This window comes from Sceloporus occidentalis, unplaced genomic scaffold, assembly GCF_023333645.1.
Source record: "Sceloporus occidentalis isolate IW3139 unplaced genomic scaffold, rSceOcc1.0.p SCAF_7, whole genome shotgun sequence".
NCBI classification, from domain to species: Eukaryota; Metazoa; Chordata; class Lepidosauria; order Squamata; family Phrynosomatidae; genus Sceloporus; species Sceloporus occidentalis.
Genome location: NW_028316987.1, coordinates 37,111,613 through 37,132,183, shown reverse-complemented (window position 1 = coordinate 37,132,183; position 20,571 = coordinate 37,111,613). Strand labels below are relative to the sequence as shown.

At 40.6% G+C, this 20,571-nt stretch overlaps 1 protein-coding gene across 2 annotated transcripts in view; it reads right to left on the bottom strand.

The window, feature by feature from the left end:
• Positions 1 to 20,571, bottom strand: part of LOC149309521 (protein C-mannosyl-transferase DPY19L1-like) — a 72,281-nt gene that overhangs the window by 12,680 nt on the left and 39,030 nt on the right. For both annotated transcript variants that reach the window (XM_089532604.1, XM_089532605.1), the window contains exons 12-16: positions 17,930 to 18,016; positions 15,762 to 15,821; positions 14,518 to 14,598; positions 11,536 to 11,637; positions 2,183 to 2,254 (exon numbers count right to left, since the gene is read on the bottom strand). In XM_089532604.1, coding sequence (XP_089388730.1) covers positions 2,183 to 2,254; positions 11,536 to 11,637; positions 14,518 to 14,598; positions 15,762 to 15,821; positions 17,930 to 18,016 — 402 coding nt within the window. The remainder of the gene's footprint in view (positions 1 to 2,182; positions 2,255 to 11,535; positions 11,638 to 14,517; positions 14,599 to 15,761; positions 15,822 to 17,929; positions 18,017 to 20,571) is intronic.

The window sequence follows — 20,571 nt, the reverse complement described above, 5'->3', positions numbered from 1 at the left end:
ACATTCCTCTCTGCTGTCCCTGACAGTTTCAGACTGCATGTGGAAGTAAAAAAAGAACCATTGTGTAAGCTGCCATCTGTTCATGCAATGTTACATTTCACCCAAGTTTTTTCTAGCTTGTGCACTTCATTTTTAATAATGCTTAGATATGCACAGAACCAAATTCTATACCTGTTAAGTGTGTGTCTGTGGAGATTATCAGACAGGACGTCCTTCTCCTATTTTTTCCTGGTTTTTGTCTCATCCTTCCTGCGCAATTGCGGGAAGGACTTTCAGATGATGTCGTAATGATCCTGTCATTATCCCATCCAGAAAGCACAAATGACCACAATCTCACAAAAGACTTTCAAATGACATCATGCTGAGCCTGTCATTGTTCCATTAGTAAAAGGGAATTGTCCTGTCCTTGCCCTTAATTTTGCATTAACAGAAAAACCTGTTCATGTAATTCCACTTTACTGACAAGCTTATGACAGGATCGGCACGACATGTGAGAATGTCTTTTGTGCAATCGCTATCATGGACAACATAAGGATGGGCTTCGCTCTTGTCTCCCGTTAGATAATCTCCTGCATTGTATGCCAAAATATTACTGGTATAAAAGCAAACATACAAATGAAATTACTAACATGTCTTCTATTTCACATTTTGGCATGTTTGTACCCCCACTGCACCCCCAAACCCACATGGAGGTCTCTCCTTCAGATGTATGTGCCGTTGTACACGAACGGCAAAAATAAAAGCGGTATTTAACTTTTCATGAACAGATGGACTGTTAGGTTTGATAAGCCCCTGAGCAAGATGCCTTGACCCACCCACCCATGAGAGCTGCTCTTCCATTTTTGAACTGGAGATAGTGCAACAATGTAACCACAGGTGGGTCAGTGTCCCCCAGTGAATGCTGAAAAGCACTACTTCAAGCCAGTCAGGATTATAGCCATAACACATACCCTATTTACTGTAAACTACAGTGGGTGCTTGGTCTCTGCAGGGGATCTGTTTTGCGCGCGCGCGCGCGCGCACACACACACACACACACACACACACACACACACACACTGGCAGATAACAAAATCAGCAGATGCTTGAGTCCCAATATCCTTAATGGTGGCGTGGCCATTCCATTAGGGAGAATGGGACTGGAGTCCCCCCCCCCCCTTTCCTTCTGTTCTTCCTTTCTTCCTCTCTCTACCTCCGAGGCTTCTGCCCTGGCTTGGCTTTGGAGTCTGGTGCCTAGTCCCTAGTGCCGGGGCCTGGGCTTGAGTCCCGGAACCTCTATCCCCAGGTCCAGCACCCAGCATGGAGCCTCTGGCTCCATGACCCAAGCCTCAGCCCTGGTGCTGGCTCTCTCTGGCCAACAAGGCTCTGGGGCTTTGGGGGTGGTGCTTGGTTTTGGAGCCCCGTTGGCCGGAGGGAGCCAGCGACAGGGCTGGGGCTTGGGTACTGAAGCCCAGAAGCTCCGTCCTGGGTACTGGGCCAGGGGACAGGGGCTCCAAGACTCAAGCCCCAGCCCCGGGTGACTGGGTGCCAGACTCTGTCCCCAAAGCCAAGCCGGGGCAGAAGCCTTGGAGGCGGACAGAGAAAGGATGCAAGGAAGGAGGTAATTGTCCCCAATGGTAGTGTGGCTGCATGTGCACCGCTATTGGGGACAATGTGGGCTTGCGATCCACAGATGCTCAAACCCATGGATGGCAAATCCGCAGATAAGGAGGGCCCACTGTTTGGCAACAGCAACCTGAACCACCCAGTAACTACTTTTGGATACACACGTTCAATGAAAGTTCAAGAGTGGTGAGAGGCCTGACTCACTGCTTGAGTGATCTGACTGGCTGCAGTGCCCTAACAGGTAATAATGTCTGATTGATTCAATGAGGTGCCACGCTAACCGTTTAATTTTTTTTTAAATTAGAATGGTCTGGTTTTGGCTACAGCCTCAACTGGCTAGTGAAGCAGGGTTTTTACTACACGCACTATCATTTGCTGCAAGAATAGGTCTGATGGTCCACTGGTAACACAGAAGCTTATTTTTAAGGAATTTGTAGTCCAGCTCTGAACATGGAAAATTTTCATTTTTAGGTGTCACTTTAACTAGAACCGTATTCAATATGCTATAACTTACTTTTTAAAACATAAAATTCATACTAAATATAAGCTATCTTAAACAACAACAACAATGGTGTACCTTCACAACAATTGCCACAAAAACAGCCAGAACAACAGGAAGCAACAAGGTCTTCAGGTACCTTACTGGAGTCTGAAATGCAAATTTTTAAAAAGATGCCAAATTTTATATATAGAAACTTTCCAATAAAATTGCAGCTTTCTTCTGAGAAAATAAACACTTGCATATCAAAGAAATTTTTTATTAAAGCTTTTGAGGCATAATGTTTTCACCCAAAGCTATACATGCACATGGTTTATAAACAGTTTTAACTTGTTCTGTTACATAGTTCCATGTTTTAGTCTATTTATTATTTTAAATTTTAAACTGTTCTACACTGTTTAAATTGATTTTAATTTTAAGCCACATTGAAAAACCACTATTTTCTCCTATTTTACATTTTCTTCATCAGAAAAGTGCTTCGCTCATCCCTTTTTCTGCTTATGAAACATCTCTCCCCTATATACTGTAATACTGTACTAGAATGCTACTCAAACTGATGATTTCTAGACTGGTCCAAGAACCACTGGCTCAGGCTCTATTCCATGACACATGGGGAGAAAACCCTTTTGGTTCTCCACAACAGATAACTTAAGAAACACTGAAGGAGAAGTTTGTAAAACATGTAAGCATTATTAAGGCACAGCACATCCACAAAGCATGTTGTTTTATTTTGAAATATCAGAGTATTACACGTATTTGTTTTATTCTGACACAAACAGAAGGATTGGATATCATGAAAATGTCACAGGTGGCTGTGTGATAAAGTGAGATGAAAGGTAAACAGGCTTGTGATCTATTCCTGACTGATAAATATTGATTGAAAAACAGCCCTGGTGGCTCAAGGATTAAATGAGAGTACTGCAGCCACTCACTCACAAATCATAAGATTGCGAATTCAATCCAAGCTGACTCAGTCTAGCATCATTGCGAGGTCACTAAAATGAGTACCCAGTTTGTTGGAGGCAATTAGTTTACAACTGTAAACCACTTAGAGACTGCTTAGTGCAATATGAAGCGGTATAGAAATGAAGCTGCTATTGCTATTGAAAAAGATTTAAAAAAACAAAGATAAAATCTTGCTTTGCAGGCATTTGACCTGTTTAAAACAGCCTTCCTCAACCTGGTGTCCCTAATGCCTTTAATAAAAACTTCAGTCTTCCTTGTCCATTAGTTGTGCTAAACAGATTCTAGCCCAGAATGTTAGAAAGACCAGATTGGAAAGACTGGTGTAAAGAATTAGATGTATTCTTATGCCCACGATTATATTATCAGGACCATCAGGACCAATGAAATGTTACACTAAAATATGCATTAGTGCCAAAAACAGTAAGCAGTTTATGCTTGCCCCATCTTTCTCATGATTTGGAAGAGTTTGCCTTCTGTCATGATATCAGAATGTTCTTGTTTGCCCTAGTCCAGATCCATATCTCTAGCTGCCACTGCTGAAAAAATGTGGAATGTAGCTTTCCAAGTTCCACTAGACATCAGAGAGGTCTAACAGTGAAATTATGCTTTTATTTAATGCAATGTCTAGCTTGATCCCAAGGAGCTCAGACCACAGAATGTTGTTAACAATGAAGTAAGAGATGTTTAAAATATAAAGATGGCCAAGGCATAACTAGTTTGTTTCCTTGCTTCCTTTTATTTTGGATGCAATTTAATTTTCAACAGGGTGTTTAAGATTTCAGTTATAATAATATCTCTCTCACAGACATGCACATGAGCACAAAAATGTGGGAACAATTACTGTGTTATTAAAAAAGAAACATTAAGGATTTCATTACAGTAATTTTATCTCTCTAAAATAAGGAGGTAATTGTCCCCAATTTTATCTCTCTAAAATAAGGAGGTAATTGTCCCCAATGGTAGTGTGGCTGCATATTGGGGACAATGTGGGCTTGCGACATTTAAAAAAAAGATTGTGGGGAAATTATGCCACATAATATTTCATGCATTTCTAACTGTATATAAGAAGAAGGGAGCAGAATGCTGTACCTCTTCAAGGCCATTCAGTTTATGCAGGAAGCCCAAGGAGGTTATTTGAATTCTTATTTCATGCCCAGCTAACTGAGCTCTGAAATACTGTAGGTTCATGGTTGAAATTAAGATTCGTGAATACTAACTAAGTAATACTGGAAAATATCCTATTTTACAACACGTTGTCAACCTCAGTTTCCACATTGCTTCAGCCCTTACAGTTTCAAAGCTGCATCACAACCTCCCTTACACTCAATAAATAAATGAGAGGTTGATACCTACTATGAGCAATCCACTACCTGTGGGATTACCTCTTGTACTGTTACCCATGCTGTTTTATATAAATTTTGGAATCCATGATAACCCTTGGATGACCCCTGGCCAGACTCCTAGCCTGTCCGCCATTACTGGCAAAGCGAGAGGACATGTACACCTCCCCTAAGGGATTTCCCATATTAACATCTCAGAGGGTCCAGGGAAGTCGCATGAAGGGATTATCTCAAGGCTGGGAAGAGTGAAGGGATTGCCTTCCCTGAAGCTATCAACCTCCTCCTCGAACCTATTGTCCGAGTGGCATAAGCCCTTTATACTATCTAAAGCAGACATCCAGGTGAAAAGAAAATCTTTAAACACTTTTGTTTCGGCCAAGCCAGCCTCTTTGCCCCAGGCCAGATTTGGCCTATAAAAAGTCCCCACTTTGGCTGCTCAGTGCGCCATTTACAAGGTCTACTTACTCCACCTCAGTCGGACCACTGTTTTGGTAGCCGACATTTCTGCTCAAACCCAGGTTGCGGAGCAGGCTTGTCTCACTGTCCATCACCCCATTCGCTTCCCGGAGGGAATCTACATTCTGGTAAGCATCTCCATTAGTAATGCCTGAAATCTGTTCCCATTTTCCAACCCTAATTTTCCTGAGCCTTGTATGTGTGTGTGTATGCCAGTGAATCGTATGTGTTTTCCCCTATTTCAATACATTAGACATCTAGTTATTAATATCCGTCTCAGCTTTATTTATTGGAATCCCCTGGTCTACTCCGTATACATATCGGGAGGGCGATTTCGGTGGGCTCTGGTAGCCAGCCCCCTCTTGCAATATTTGGACTAATAACAACATAATAAAATTCCCCTACGGACCCTTGGCTACAGTACCAGCCTAACCGAGGCATGAGTCTTTAAAATGATAATCCATAAGGACCATTGACACCCCCTCTGTCCCATCAATTTGATGTCATAGCCTTGCTAAATGGAGAGGAAACAGTGAACAGAAAAGAACAGACTAAAAGCAATTTTCTAAAATACATATATACCCCAGGGTGCGTTGCTCCTTCAGCCATCATAGAATTCAAAGTAGCTATCAACCTCAAATTCTCAGAAAGATTGAAGGAGATCAGAAGCCTTATTTGTCTCTTTTTATCCCAGAACAGTGGGCCATAAAGCATCTAAACAAATGTTTTATAATGTATAAAAAGTTGTATTCATGTTTGCTATGACTATGTAAAAATTCCAAGACTGCAGCATGCCATGAATACAACTGTTTATCCACTGTAAAAACATTTGTTTAGATGCTTTATGGCCCACTGTTCTGGGATAAAAAGAGACAAATAAGGCTTCTGATCTCCTAAACCATTTTGTCCTCTGAATATACACTTTTACAGCTCTTTTAGCATCCAATGAATGCTATTTTTTCTCCCTAATGAGTGAACCAGATTCAGGCAAAAAGCTGGCAATTCTAGAGTTTAAGACCCAGCTCTCAACCATAATGGCTTTGGCACAAATAATGGATCTATAATTTACAGCTTTTCTTTTTCAAACTTGTAAAGATTTGGATTGAAGAACAATGAAGATAGCTTGGAAACCCTTTTACCCAATGTAACTGCTACAAATAACACTACAGTGGACCCTTGTTATACGCTGGGGTATGGTTCCAAGATCCCCCATGTATAACAAAATCCATGTATGCTCAAGTCCCATTAAATATAATGACATAGCAAAATGGTGCCCCTTATAAAAAATGGAAAATCAAGGTATACTTTTTTTGAACATTTTCAAACCGTGTATGCTTGAATCCGTGTATAAAAAATCCGTGTATAAGAAGGGCCGACTGTACTTTGAAAGAAAGAAAATGCTCAGAAAATTATGCCTCCCTTAGTGCCTCAATTGGCAGTGTGGTTAGCATACTGAATACGAGACTCAAATCCCACAAATGGAATCTATGTACCATTAGTGGACCCTTCAAAGATGCCCCTTAAATATTTTTTTCACATGAAGGTTGGATTGGGATAGAGAATTGGACCCTGGCATGACAAATCATACACTTGTGGTAAATATCATGGTCTCTCTATTGACATACTCATCAGCATTGGAAACTATGGTCTGTGAGGCCAGTAAAAATACTATTAGCACCACTTGAGCTTTCCCTAACTTGATCTTGGCTAAATCCTTTGAATTATAGATAATGATGGAAATGCATAGAGCAGACCTTTCAGCCATGGAATTGATAAATCATTGTCATTGTGATTCTTGGCACATAAACCTCCATCTATGGGGGGAAATCTGTTTAGTTTTGAATTTTTTCCAGAGGCGAATTAAATCTATCACAAATGTTCCAAGCTTTGCCTACAGTTCCAGGAATATTTGTCCACTCAGGCTCCACTCACCTGATATTTTGTACCTGTTCAAATAACCTGTGCTCAGTTTCAATGTCCCCTTTAAATAAACTACCACTATGGCAAAATATTCTTGGACTCATTTATTAGTTGAGGTCTTCTCCATTTCTGACCATTGTTCCTGCAATAGCACCACCCACCCCGAATTCATAAAGTCTCATGTCTGTTGTCAACTTTATTTTCTCTAATGGAAGAAAGGAATTGCAATGTATCAGTGATTTGTCTCTTATCTACCACCTCAAACCCCTTAACACTTGATGAGTCAAATTAGATTGAAGTGTTTCTTTTTTTATTATTGAGATTTGATGAAGTCTCGGGAATAGTTTAAGAGCCCTTGGGGCTCGACAGATGGGCAGCTCCATGTTGCCCGTCTTTGTCCTGAGTCGGTGCTGCAGCAGCCGCACACTGCAGCACCGACGTGCTGCCAAAAAGAAGCTGCCCAGAGCAGCTTCTTTTTTGCAGCGCCACAAACAGGAAAGGGCGCTGCCATGACACCACTTGTCAGCGGCATCTGGATGCTGTGTGGCCCCCGTGTGGATGCGAGGCTGCCATGATGGCACCACCAGGGTGCACTAAGATTCGGGAGCATGCGGTTGCTGTGTACTCCTGAACCCTAATTTTGGCCCTATGATGGCACTTTCTGCCCGTCTGTACTGGGCCCTTGTATGAAATTTGGTCCACGGTACTATTTGTATTGCTGAGGTCCAAAAGTACTCTCACTAGAAATATCAAATCTGTCTCCTCCTTTCAAAGAAGCTCCATCACTATCTTTATTTTAGTTTTCATTTCCTCCAAAATGAACACAGAGCCTCTCACTGTATCTATTTGTGCTCCAAAAGGAGTAAGGCTTGTGGTCAAGAAGATGACTCTTCTTGTAATTTAACATGAATCCATGGTGCTCCAGACACTGTAACATCCTCCTTAGATCTAATTCCACCTTCATACTGCTGCCTGCCTTTACCAAAATGGTGTTAAATCTTCTGCTATCTGAAGTTGGCTACTATTAGAATGAACATTTTGGTAAAAGCCCTGGGACCCAATGAAAGGAAGTATCCTGAACTGATAGTGATGGCTGTTGTATTCGAACCTGAGGAACTATCTGCATTGATGCTCTATCATAACATGAAAGTACATTTCTTACAAGTTTATTGACAACAAGTAGCCCCCTTGTTCTAAGCTGTTCAAAATTGTTTATAAACTCTCCATTTTGAACTTCCTGTATTGCACAAACCCACTGAGGAATTTCAGATCAAGGACCTGAAATCTAAATAGTGTTTGGACAGTGTGAAAAATAACCCCCCTTGAATATCTGGCTCTGAGTAACTTCTATTGCCACTATTTCCACTCATGACAACTCTCCTTCTGGACTTCCTCCTATTATCCTTTTATATTGTATATGAAAGAAATATTTTCTTCAGTCTCTTGTTGAACTGAATGCTGTACCCTGATGTCACTACCTCCAGGACTCAACTATCTGAAGCTACCAAATTCCACAAATGAATGAAACAAAAGAAGTCTGCCCACTATCGGTATCTTCTCCAAATCTCTGACTCATTGGAAGGATCTGGTTTTAATATTTTCCATCCATCAAAACCTTTTCTAATTCTTTCTGGACAAATAACAGTTTCCCTCCAAACGGAGTATTCATCAAACGACAATATCTACCACATGAAGTAAACAAACAAACAAACAAACAAACAAGGCAAGACTTGTACCCAGGACTGATCTATTATAGAACAGATTGAAGAGAGAAAATGATAGAATCCCACTTGTGGTCACATACAGCTCTCAACGGGAAGAACTCATCCTCAATGAACTACATTGATGCCACCCTTTCAAGGGCTCTTGGTGGCAGACCTTTATTTGCCTACAGACAACCTCCAAGCCTCAAACAGGCACTCACCCACAGGAAGACACACGACATAGATGAGGACAGAGGTACTAAGCCCTGCCAAAAACTAAGATGCCAACTCTGCCTACACATTCATCCAGGAAACGTCATGACAAGACCTAATGGCATCACCCACAATTATTAGAGGGACCTTCACGTGCTCATCCTCCAATGTGATTTATGCCATCAATGACCATCAGCACTCTACATTGAGCTAACAGGCCAGTCCCTGCGCCAGAGGATAAATGGACATAAACCAGACATTAGGAGAGGGAATACACAAAAACCAATGGCAGAATATTTTAATCTCCCTGGGCTGGGCATTCCATCTCAGACCTCAGAACAGCGGTCCGTGAATAAAAGAATTACAGTGCGGCGGCATCATACGCAGGTGCATCTTACGCGGCTTTTAGCATATGCTGAAAGCTGCGCTGGGAAGAGGGGCAGAGTGCCCCATAAGGGGTAATGGTGTGTGCGCCTGTGGTGCGCGTGCACCGCGGCCACATGCACTAGCCCCATTCATTTAAATGGGGCTCGAGCATATGCAGAATTCCCCTTATGCATGGGAGTCCAGAATGGATCCCCTGCATAAGGGAAGGGGGACTATACAAAGGCAGATTGGAAAGAGAAACAGCAAAATTGGAATTGAACCATAATCTACAGTTCTTCAGCAATGGATTGAACAGGGACAATGGCTTCCTAGCTCACTAAGCACATTTCAACAATATTTGACCCCATCCTCATGGGGGCATCCTACACTCAACTATTGTCACCACGTACAGGCTAGTTTCCAAGGTCAAACTGGTCTTGCTACCTCATTTTCATACCCAATGGCTGTGTCTTTGTTCACAAACGACTATAGTTAAAACTGCACTTGCTACTTCATTTACATGCACAAAGGATTTTGAATCTGAATTGACATTCTCACATACCTATGGCATATATATGTCTGTCCCTGGTTTCCACTCCACCAAAAGCATCTGAGGAAGTAGACTGAAGTCGACAAAAGCTCATGCTGCCAACATCATTTTTTTTCCAGTTAGTCTCAATAATGTTACAAGAGCTCTCTATCACCCCTTTGTGTGTATTTTAATTTTTGTGGTTGAATCTGCACTCTGTTTCCCTCCACAGCATGCTGCCTTTGATTCAGTCATAGCTGATGTATCAGCCACTGAAAGGGGTGACCCTAATTGGATGCTCAGATTGCTGGATTTTGCTCCATCTCTCTGGCTGGAATTTGCATTTTCAAAATGACAACTGGAAATTGTACTTGTGTTTGTGAGTTCCACAGAACACTTACCAGCATGAGGAGAATTTCCTGACATTGAGGTAATCTTTATTTCATTCCTACATCTCCCTTTCTTTATTTTAACTGTGTGTCCTAAACCAGATTCTCCCACGACCTCTTGCTGCTGTTTCTGGGAAATTTCCCAGAATTGGCAACACTGCTGGACAGCCCTCAGATTCACTTTCACTTGAAGTTATGAGTATTTTCTTCAATACCAACTCTGAAACTGCATCTGAGGAATTGTTAATATTGGTCAACTGACCTTTCATGTCATCCTGATTATTTTCCTCTCCCTACAAGACCTGCATACTCACAGACTTGGAGGAGTTATTTAAAGAAATGTTGCCTTCCATCTGTTGCTTTCTTTTCTCAGAAGACAAGTGAGAATCCTTGCCAGTTTGGGAATCAATCTGCTAATGCTTCTTTTTAATCAATTCTCTATCAGCTGAAACCATGCCCTACTAAGTAGTTATCTTAAATTGCTGAATTTAAATGATATAAATTAAGAAATAATCATAGAGGAAGAGGAAAAAAAGAAATTCAGTTAGCTAGGCAGTAGAAAGAAAACTGATGGGAGACTGGAGAGTCAATAGTCTTAACAGATTGGAATCTTACGGACTCCTACCGCAATTAGGCTGGCGCAAGGGGCTAAAACCAAAGGTATTAGATTGCTCTTTCAGCCTACCTGTAAATAAAGATAGACTTTCACACTTCCCTTCTTATGGGCAAACTGAGAAAAATAGGTATTGTGCTCTCATATCCCTAGAAATGGTGAAGAGGGGGCAATAGAAGACAGAGTTCTACTGATCCCAGTGGAATTCTCTGAATTCCCTATATACCTTTGATTTTTGATCATGCCCTTAACCATCTGAAATGCTACTTGGTACATTTTTTTTTCATCAGAGAGGCCCCTAGTAGAACAAAATATGGTAATAGAAAGCAGTGGAAGTGGTTAAATATGCTCCTTTGTTTGGAAAGATCCATGCACAATTCTTATATTGTAATTGGATATGTAGACTATTAGGCTTAAAATAACCTCAAGCAGAAATAGCCATCAAGCAAAAAACTGGGAAAATGAGTTTTAACAAGTTTTTCTTAGTGTAGTAAGTTGGAACATTTTCACAAGGACTTGCCAGAAATTATCATCACGAGTCATCATTGACAGATGAAGGCAAACTCAAAAGCTTAAACCCAAAGTACAAAACATATTAATATTTTTCTTCACGTTGCTATAACTATTTTATTACTAATCTGAATTATATTTTCCACTAATTCAGAGCTTATTCTCACTGCTTAAGAACATAACATACAGTGAATGGTAAGAACTTAAATAAATCTGTTTTCCAATCATTCTGTTAAACTATTCAAGATAGAGAGCATTTTTACTGTGCCAATAAGTAACCAGTGTTACTGGGCAGTGTTAAGAATTTTGTATTTTTGTTTATATAACAAAACAGCCACAAATTATTTTCCACTCATCTAGTGAAACCACAAAATTGGATAACAAAATGAAAGAATGTTCTTTTTATTATTAATGGAAGTTCATTACCTCTTTTTCCATGAAATCAAACTCCACAGCACAGGTGTACATCGACGTATGAAAATCTCTGTAACTAGTGAGTTTTGATTTTAGCAGATTGCTTATATGAGCCTAGTAAGAAATTACATTGAAACAATCTTTTAGTATATATCTATATCTATATATATGTAAAGAGAGAAAGGTACACAATTTTGGATTATGTTATATGGACTAAATTCACTTTTAAGAACAAAAAATACAAAATTGTGGACAAAGAGCAGTAGTTTTAAATAACAAGGTGATTTGCATTCAATACAATAAACATTAAGTTACAGATGAGGGATATGTTACAGTTTCCTGTCAATATGATTCATGACATGCCTAGTGGAAACCACAAAGTACATGAAGATGATGATTGAAGTAACTGATCTCAAATTACATGCTCAGAAATCTGTATTTTACGAAAGACAAAGCCTACGTTTTTGTGGTGTTTCACCATGCTGAACTGTTAAGAGAAAGTGGGGGACAAAGCCCAGTAGAATGAAGCTAAATAAACACAACACTGATATTCTTCAAACTTGTGGTCACTGGACTGAACATTTAGTGTTTGATTTTCATTGGATATGGAGGCACTCCCATTAAGGACCAGTTTTATAGCTTGCTAGTTTCTAGAACAAGTTTTAGTTATGAATGCTCAAATAGCATAAATAGCATTCCTCAGTTTTGGTTGCTAAATCACCAACTATCTCTGGCTGGGTAAAATTCAGGCTTAGGTATAATGCAGAATTAAAGATGGAAACAGACAAGGGGACTGATTAGACAGAGAGGAAAAACTGGACCATTCCTGGATTTTCCCAATTCAGCTGGAACCCCTGGTATCCATATGGTCCACTCCCAAGGTGGGCAAAACACCTACGGGGAGTCCACACCATGCAGCGTCAAGCCACGCTGCTTATTATTTTCATCTCCTCCCGTGCATGTGCACCATCACTTGTGACTGCCAATTACTTCCCTTTTCCCTCTCAGCTGCCATCCCACTGGATGCCCCGTGACCAGCCATACAGTCACATGAACAATAGTCCGCCTGCATAGTGCATTAGTGTGCCCAGCGACACATTGGCAAAGCACAATCATTGAGGCCCCACCATACATGCCCCTTCCCCCCCTTAGCCCTCTGTTGGACTGGCCAGTTTGTGTACGCTTTATTACAACCATTGCATTATTGGCAACCTGCCCTGTTTGTCGTATTTCGCTTCATGGGGTGTGTAACGATTTGCTGGTGCGATAGCTCAATGGTGCATTTGGCCACTCATAAGCCTATAAGCACAACGAAAGAAAAGCACCATTTGACACGCGATGGTGCCAGTGGCTGCATCTCACTACACCCAGGGCACATGCTCCAGACCACTTGCTTAACCTACTTGGGCTGTCTCGCATTCCTGCACTTGCATTGTGCTGTTTATACGTCAGTGCAATAAAGTGCATATTAGAATGAAGCAAAATGGCTTTATTTTGCTCTCGTTTTTTGCCTCCAAACGTTGCTTCAGCCAAGCTTCATGCATCATATAAACTTGAAATGGGATTAAACTGCTTTTTTTTTGTCAGTGTGAACAATCTCAATGCATACGTAATTAATTATATACTGGCAAAACAGAGAAACCTTTCACAAGAAGTGATATTTCTCAAGTTGTTAACAAGTTGTCAAGAAAGTAATACATGATGATGTTTTACAGCAACATTATCAAAATAGAATTAAGACAGGAGATTCTAGCTTGGATTCTAAGAAAAAGGAAGTTTCTTGACAAAACCAAACATTATTCTATTTAGACTGGATAAACTAGAGAGAATCTTTGCTTGATTTTCAAGTGAAGATGGTTTTTGTGAATACAGTACAAAAACCAGAGTTTCTTAAGAAATACATGAAAAAAATAAAATAGTTTCTGAAGAGCTCTTGTGTCGCAGTGGTTAAATGCCTTTATGGCAGCCACTAACTTATAAACCACAAAGTTGTGAGTTCAATCCCAGACAGGGGTTCAGGGTCAACTCAGCCTGACCTCCTTCCAAGGTTGCTAAAATAAGTATCCAACTTGATAGAGACAGTTGGCTTACACATAGTAAACCACTTAGGGAGTACTTAAGTGCACTGATAAGCAGTATAGAAATGTACTTACTATTGCTATAAGAATATGATGGAAGAGAAAAAGAAGAGGATACAGAGATGACTTAAGACAGAAATCAGACGATGGAAGTAACAAGGAAGAAGAGGAAGAAGAGAAAGGAGAGACAAATATTGACTTAGAAATATTAATGACCTAACAACAAATCTGAAATGCATCACCTGAAATGTAAGAAGGATTAACTCCCCAAAGAAAATATTTCATTATTTGTGTAAATTAAATTAAGAGGTGTAACAGACGAGCAGGAAAAAGTGGTTCGAACCTGCTTTTTCCAAAAACCCCAGTGTCTGCACCGGTTTCTCGCAAGACAGCCCAAATGTGCACAGCCTGACCACATGGCACAGTATTAAGCTGCACCACTGGATAATTTTTTGATTATCTCCTCAAAATCCATGTGCACCATCGCACAAACACAACATCAGCAATCACCTGCTGCCCAGATGTCATCCCACTGGATGGCCGCCCCTTTGATCAGCCACACAGTTGCACCTGTGAGTCTCCACCAGTACAAGGCAGCAGAGCAAGGGGCAAGATTTAACTTTGACTAAGAATTATAGGCCTATTTCTTCGTTAAATAATGATTGCAAGTTTTTACATTGATTTTGATGGAAAGATTGAAGATAATGTTAGTGGAATTTATACATAATGATCAATTTACTTGGCAGGAGAAGAAATTGAGAATTAAATATAAAGTCCTCTGTGATGCTAAACAAAGGGGAGGATTAGGATTACCAACTAAATAAAGTATAGTTTAAAAAAGAAATAGTTACATGACAGAGAAATCAAACAAAAGGACCCAACAACAAACATATGTTACAATGAACCTATTACTTACATCATCAGTTATTCCCAATATCAGACACAACAAGTACTTCAGGGTAATTGTCCCAACGAGGCAAGAAGATCCTTCAATGGCCTATCAAATGGACATACGTTAGATGTAACAGAGCATGAGCACTCAGCATTTATTGCAAGAGGCATCCAACATGGGGGGGGGGGGGGGATCACAGTGCTACAGGATTATATTAAACATTTGAGTCTATCCACTGTTAGGATGGAAAGATGGAAGGTTGGTCTGTATTTGGTCATGACAAACCCTCCCCTCCTCCCTGCAGTCCTCATTGCTGCATGCCAGAAAAACCAAATGACAGGAATGAGGAAAACAAGATTTTTTATTCTACCAGTAGTATTCACAGTATTTTGTTTAGATTAACAATTTTTTCTGCAGAAAATGTATTTAATCATGATATGATATGAGTGATATGAGTTGTGATATGCAATTTACTTAGATTGGTTTGGGAAAGTGCACCCCACAACTATTTTGAGGCTGCCAGGTCATCACAGCATCACCACTGGGGGGGAAATGTAACAAATTCTCTCATCTTCTAGGAGTGGGAGGGGGCAATTCCACATCTTTGGCCTTTTCCCTTCAAGCTCAGAAGGGGCCTTTCCTGAAATAGAAATTTTTTAAAAGTGCTAAACAGCCTAAAGGGGCAAAAATGTGGTGAAACTATGCCTCTGCCACCAGGGGGTGGGGCTAAAGTCTTTTAAAAATGTATTTTTAAAAACATTCAAGACACAGCCAAGCAGGACAGGGGCCATGAAAGGGGAAAAAAAAAACATCTCCACATTCCCTGGCAGCTGCCCATCCTGAATTAGACTAACTTTGGCGTGGTGCAGAGGAGGCGCCTCTCCTTGCTCTGCAGCAGCGCTGTAGCAAACAAATTGTGTGGCGCTTCTGTGCAGCAAGAAAGTGACAGCAATGGTGTGATGACTTGCCAGCGGCGCAGCGCTGTTTGGACGCTGCGCTGCTGGCACGTATTTGCTGCGCACACCATCTGGATGGTGCCATGCAGCTGCGGGGTGCCCATGATGTGCTAGGGTTGTGGGGTGTGTGCACACCCCGCCCCCGAGAAACCCTAGCACATCATGGGCACGTAGCAAAGGGCTCGTCTATACCGGGCCTTTATTACTGGTTTAATGTTAATACGTCATTTGAAGGTTCATTATCTTACAGTTTTTCTTTCTGTCATCCACAGATATCTAATGGTATTTATAAAGTAAAATTTCAGTCCTTACCCACAGAGGAAAAATGTTGCTATACGTTTTCAGATATCTGGGACCGATTTCAAGAATACCCTAAAATAATGAATTTGTTCTATTAGTACTACTAATTCATAGCATTTATACAGTATTTTCCTAAACTGTATTCCAGAAGCATGAAACAGTAATACACATTATTTGTAAATGAAGTTAGTAGTTTCTTGAATCCAACATTTTATACATTATAGGTATTCATCAAATAGACTTATTGCAGAACATATGTTTAGATCACCTGCCATTCATTTCTAATATTTCATTACCTAGACAGTAAATAATTTGAATGGCAATTGAGCAAGATCTAAGATGTTGCCTACCCTACTGAACAGAGACCATTTGTGTAGTGTGGAAAAGCAATATCCAGAGGAAAAGATGGAAGCAAAAGGCATTTTAAGCACATTAACCTAAGACAAATAAATGCTCATCCATAACAGTAAGTTATAAATCTTAAACTACAGTGCACCATTCTCCAACTGCTTAATTCCTGAAGTTCTACTACTTGCATTCTTCCTCCAGTTCAGCCAATCATATTTGCTTTTCATATGGAAGAGTAATGAAACATTATATAAACATGTACATTGATTTATCACTAATTAAAGAAAAGAATATCTTCTTCGGAAAACACACAACTCTCAGAAGGTCCTAAAATTAATTCTGAGCATCATTATGTACTGAGCTTGAGAATTGCCCATGGTTTGAAGACAGGCAACATAATGTACAAAAGTGTCAGCTTCCCACTGATTTCCAAGACACCTCCCGTTCAGCCTGAAAAATATCCTACTGATTTATTTATTTATTTATTTATTTATTTATTTATTTAATGAGTGGTCTGGGGCACTTTCAAATGGAAGCATTTGTCTCTAGTTGCCTACCAGTTTTAACCCCAAGTGGCTTCTGGCAATTCATGTAACAAGTGACATTTTTGGAAAAATAGATGACAGATAGCTGGACTCAAGCATTCACATTACCAATAAATAAATAAATAAATAAATGGATGACTTCCTTTGCTGCTTCCTGCTAAGCAGGGAGGCTTGGAGATGGCAGCAGGGCAACTGAGGAAGGGCTTAGATGACCTGGGGGGAGCTGGTGATAACTTGGCATAAGACAAAAAAAAATGGAGAGACCCAAGAAGGTGGAGAAAGGAAGTAGGAAGTTCAGGACTGAACGGGGGAATGCTACAAAGAGCAGTTGGGTCTGTGTGGCTTTTGAGTATGAAAGTGTATGAGGGACAGGCAGTGAAAGTGGTGGGAAGCAGGGATGATCCTGAAAGATGGAGAAAAAATTAACTGGAATGGATCTTAAGACGCTCATGGCATTTTCTTAAAATGTCAAGCATACTAGCCCAAAAAAGAGTTCAATCTAATCTAGAAGAAGGAATACTGTCTGACACAAGCTATAATGTTCCTGAGAGCAAAACATTCTTTCCAATTCATGATTGTCATTATGATGAACAGACTTACTATGTAACCAGTATTTCCTCCAAGAACAGATATGCTCACAAGGAAGTCTATGCATTCACTAGACATTGGCAAAGGCTCTCCTAGAGGGAGAGCTGGATAAAATTCTATCTGAGACCCTGCTTCCTTCCAGCTATCAGCTGGCACTGGCCCCAACAGGAAGAAGGAACACAATCAGGCACCCTTTCTTCATTTTTTCAATGTGTTTTGGCCTATATTGAATTACTGCCTGTTATTGCAGATATGAAGGGTCTTGAGGAATAGAAAATCAGGATAGAATGAACAGTACCATATTGCTATTCAAATTACAAAATGTGTTCATCCTCAAAGCAAATTTTTACAAGCTGAAACACTGGAACTTCCAAGGAGGGAAGTAGGGCAAGGTGAGCAAAATTCCATAATGGACAGGGTCGTTACAATGAATCAGGAACTGGTGGGTAAAGAAAGATCAGTGGGTCACAGAGTAGAAGCATTGTAAGTGAACTGTACTTGTGGAATCATAATGCTCTCACTATAATCATAATAATCACACATTAGGAATCAACCATCCATAAAACAATGGTCTGTATAAACATGAAGCTAGTTTTCAAGTATAAACCACTTGGGGAGATTCTTGCTCTAAAAGATGGCAGTTTAGATACCTTGAAAATTATTGCAGTCGTTTAGTCATGTGAAACAAAACTAACTTACCTGACAAACTATCAAAGAGGCAGCATAATAGGATGTCAGCAACATAGAGTTTCCAAACATAAGGACAAAGCATACTGCAAGTGATGCCTAAAGAAATATAAACATATGGACAGATCTCAGTTAAATGATTGAGGTAACAATGGAAGTCACAAGAGTTATAGAGAGCCTCAAAGGACCACGTTATGGTAAACAATAAAACACAGAAAGTGCTATCTTGAAACTTTATTCAGTCTCCAAATACTCATCAAATAATCTAGCTTCCTAGTATATAGGTTTTTTTTACTAACCCCCCCTCAGAATAAAAAAAAATTAGAGCACTCCATAATTTCAAGTGTACCATAGGAGACTTATCCTTTGTCATATTTTACTTTCCATCACACCACATTCATATTGAACACTGACATACATGACAATGGCCCCATACAGACAAGCCAAAATAAAGCTGCTTCAGGTCACTTTGGAGGTATGCTGTTTGAATGATGCATGTGTACTAAGAGTCTGGAAGCTGCGCCAAAGCTGCACTCCAATCCTTAGGACTGGATCATGGGTTTGGTGTGGCTTCCAGACTCTTAGTACACATGCATCATTTAAACAGCATATCTCCAAAGTGACCTGAAGCAGCTTTGTTTTGGCCTGTCTGTATTGGGTCAATAAAAGTTTTTTTTAAATAGTTTCATGTGACAGGCTTAGGGTACAATCCTATACAGGTTATGCCTTTCTAGAATTTAATGAGCCTGATTTCTGAGAAAGCTTATATGGATTGCACTATCACACTGCAACTATATTCATGCCTAAACTGGGTTCAGTGAGGCTAGTTATTTTATTTAAAATGTTTACCTATTGCCTTTCAACCCACCACAGCAATGCACGATGGATAAAAAACCCCTAAAACATTAAATATACCTCCAAAAACATTTAAAAACAGACTCCTTAATATACTTTAAAAACTGCAGTTAGAACAGCTAACTAGACAGCTACATTCATTCTTATTCAAAGACCATACCCTTATAGAAATTTTACAAATATAAACCTTGAAAAACTCCTTAAGAATTCTTTCTTACTAGGTGTATATCATGATGACAGTTCAAATTAAAAATGTACAGCTAATCAAACTTCTGTTTTGTAGGGGAGAAAACTTGTATTATCATAATAATAGGACCAACTAAATTGCCAAAAAGGATTGAGTAAACTTTGTCAGTTCCCCAAAAAAGACACACTGACTGCTTCCAGTATGTAAGGAACTAAGGATTCCTGTGTTTCGTGGATACAGGGTATCTCTCTTTCTCTCTCTGTTTCTTATCTACACTTAAACAGATCATAATCCAGTTTGAAATCACTTTAACTGCCATGGCTCAGTGCTATGCAATTCTGGGAACTGTAGTCTGTAACAGAAGTCTCTCACAGAGATGGCTAAATGTCTTACAAAATTACAATTCCATGGCAGTTAAAGCAATGTCAAACTGGATTATTTTTGCTGTGTGTATAAAGCCATACTCTGAGGCAGGTCACCTTCAAGATTATTTAGTCAAAAACAAGGATATGACTCTCCTAAAACCAACCAACCAACCAACTCTGTCTGTACTGAGGATGTGGACAAGATTCTTCGAAGTGTTAGGAAGACGACTTGCTCTCTCGATCCCTGTCCTTCATGGCTGACAGCTCAAGGGGGAACGGTTGTGACTAATATGTTGCACCGTATTATCAATACATCCTTCAGGGATGGGCAGTTTCCATCAACTTTGAAGACGGCCATTGTTAAACCTTTGTTGAAAAAGCCCTCCCTTGACCCCCTAATTCGGAACAATTATCGGCCTGTCTCGCTGCTGCCATTTTTAGGGAAGGTGATCGAGAGGGCAGTTGCCTTTCAGCTTCAAGGGATCTTGGATGAGACGGATTATCTGGACCCATTTCAAACCGGCTTCCGGGCAGGCTATGGAGTTGAGACTGCTATGGTCGCCTTAGTTGATGATCTCCGTCTGGGTATGGACAGGGGGAGCGTGTCCCTGTTAGTGCTCTTGGACATTTCAGCGGCCTTCGATACCATCGACCATGGTATCCTTCTGGGTCGCCTGAGGGAGTTGGGTATCGGGGGCTCTGCTTTGCAGTGGTTCCGTTCCTACCTCTCGGGCAGATTCCAGATGGTGGAGCTGGGGGACTGTCGCTCCGATAGGAAGGCCCTGACATTTGGGGTCCCTCAGGGAGCAATTTTGTCCCCTATGCTTTTTAACATTTACATGAAGCCGCTGGGAGAGATCATCCGGAGACACGGGGCGCGGTGTTATCAGTACGCTGATGACACCCAAATAGTTTTCTCTATGTCTCGGTCTGATGCAGTAACTAAGGATGGCATCTCTCCTCTTAATGCTTGCTTGGAGTCGGTAATGGGCTGGATGAGGGAAAACAGACTCAGCCTGAATCCAGAGAAAACAGAAGTACTGGTGATTGGCTCTCCTGGTCTGGGTAAGGAAATTTTTCCACCTGTCCTAAATGGGGTCACGCTTCCTGTGAAGGACTCTGTTCGCAGTTTGGGGGTGCTTCTGGACTCATCGCTTCACCTTACTGCTCAGGTGGATGCGGCGGTCAGGAGCACCTGTTATCAGCTTCGGCTGATACGCCAACTGCGACCCTTCCTTGGCCGGGGG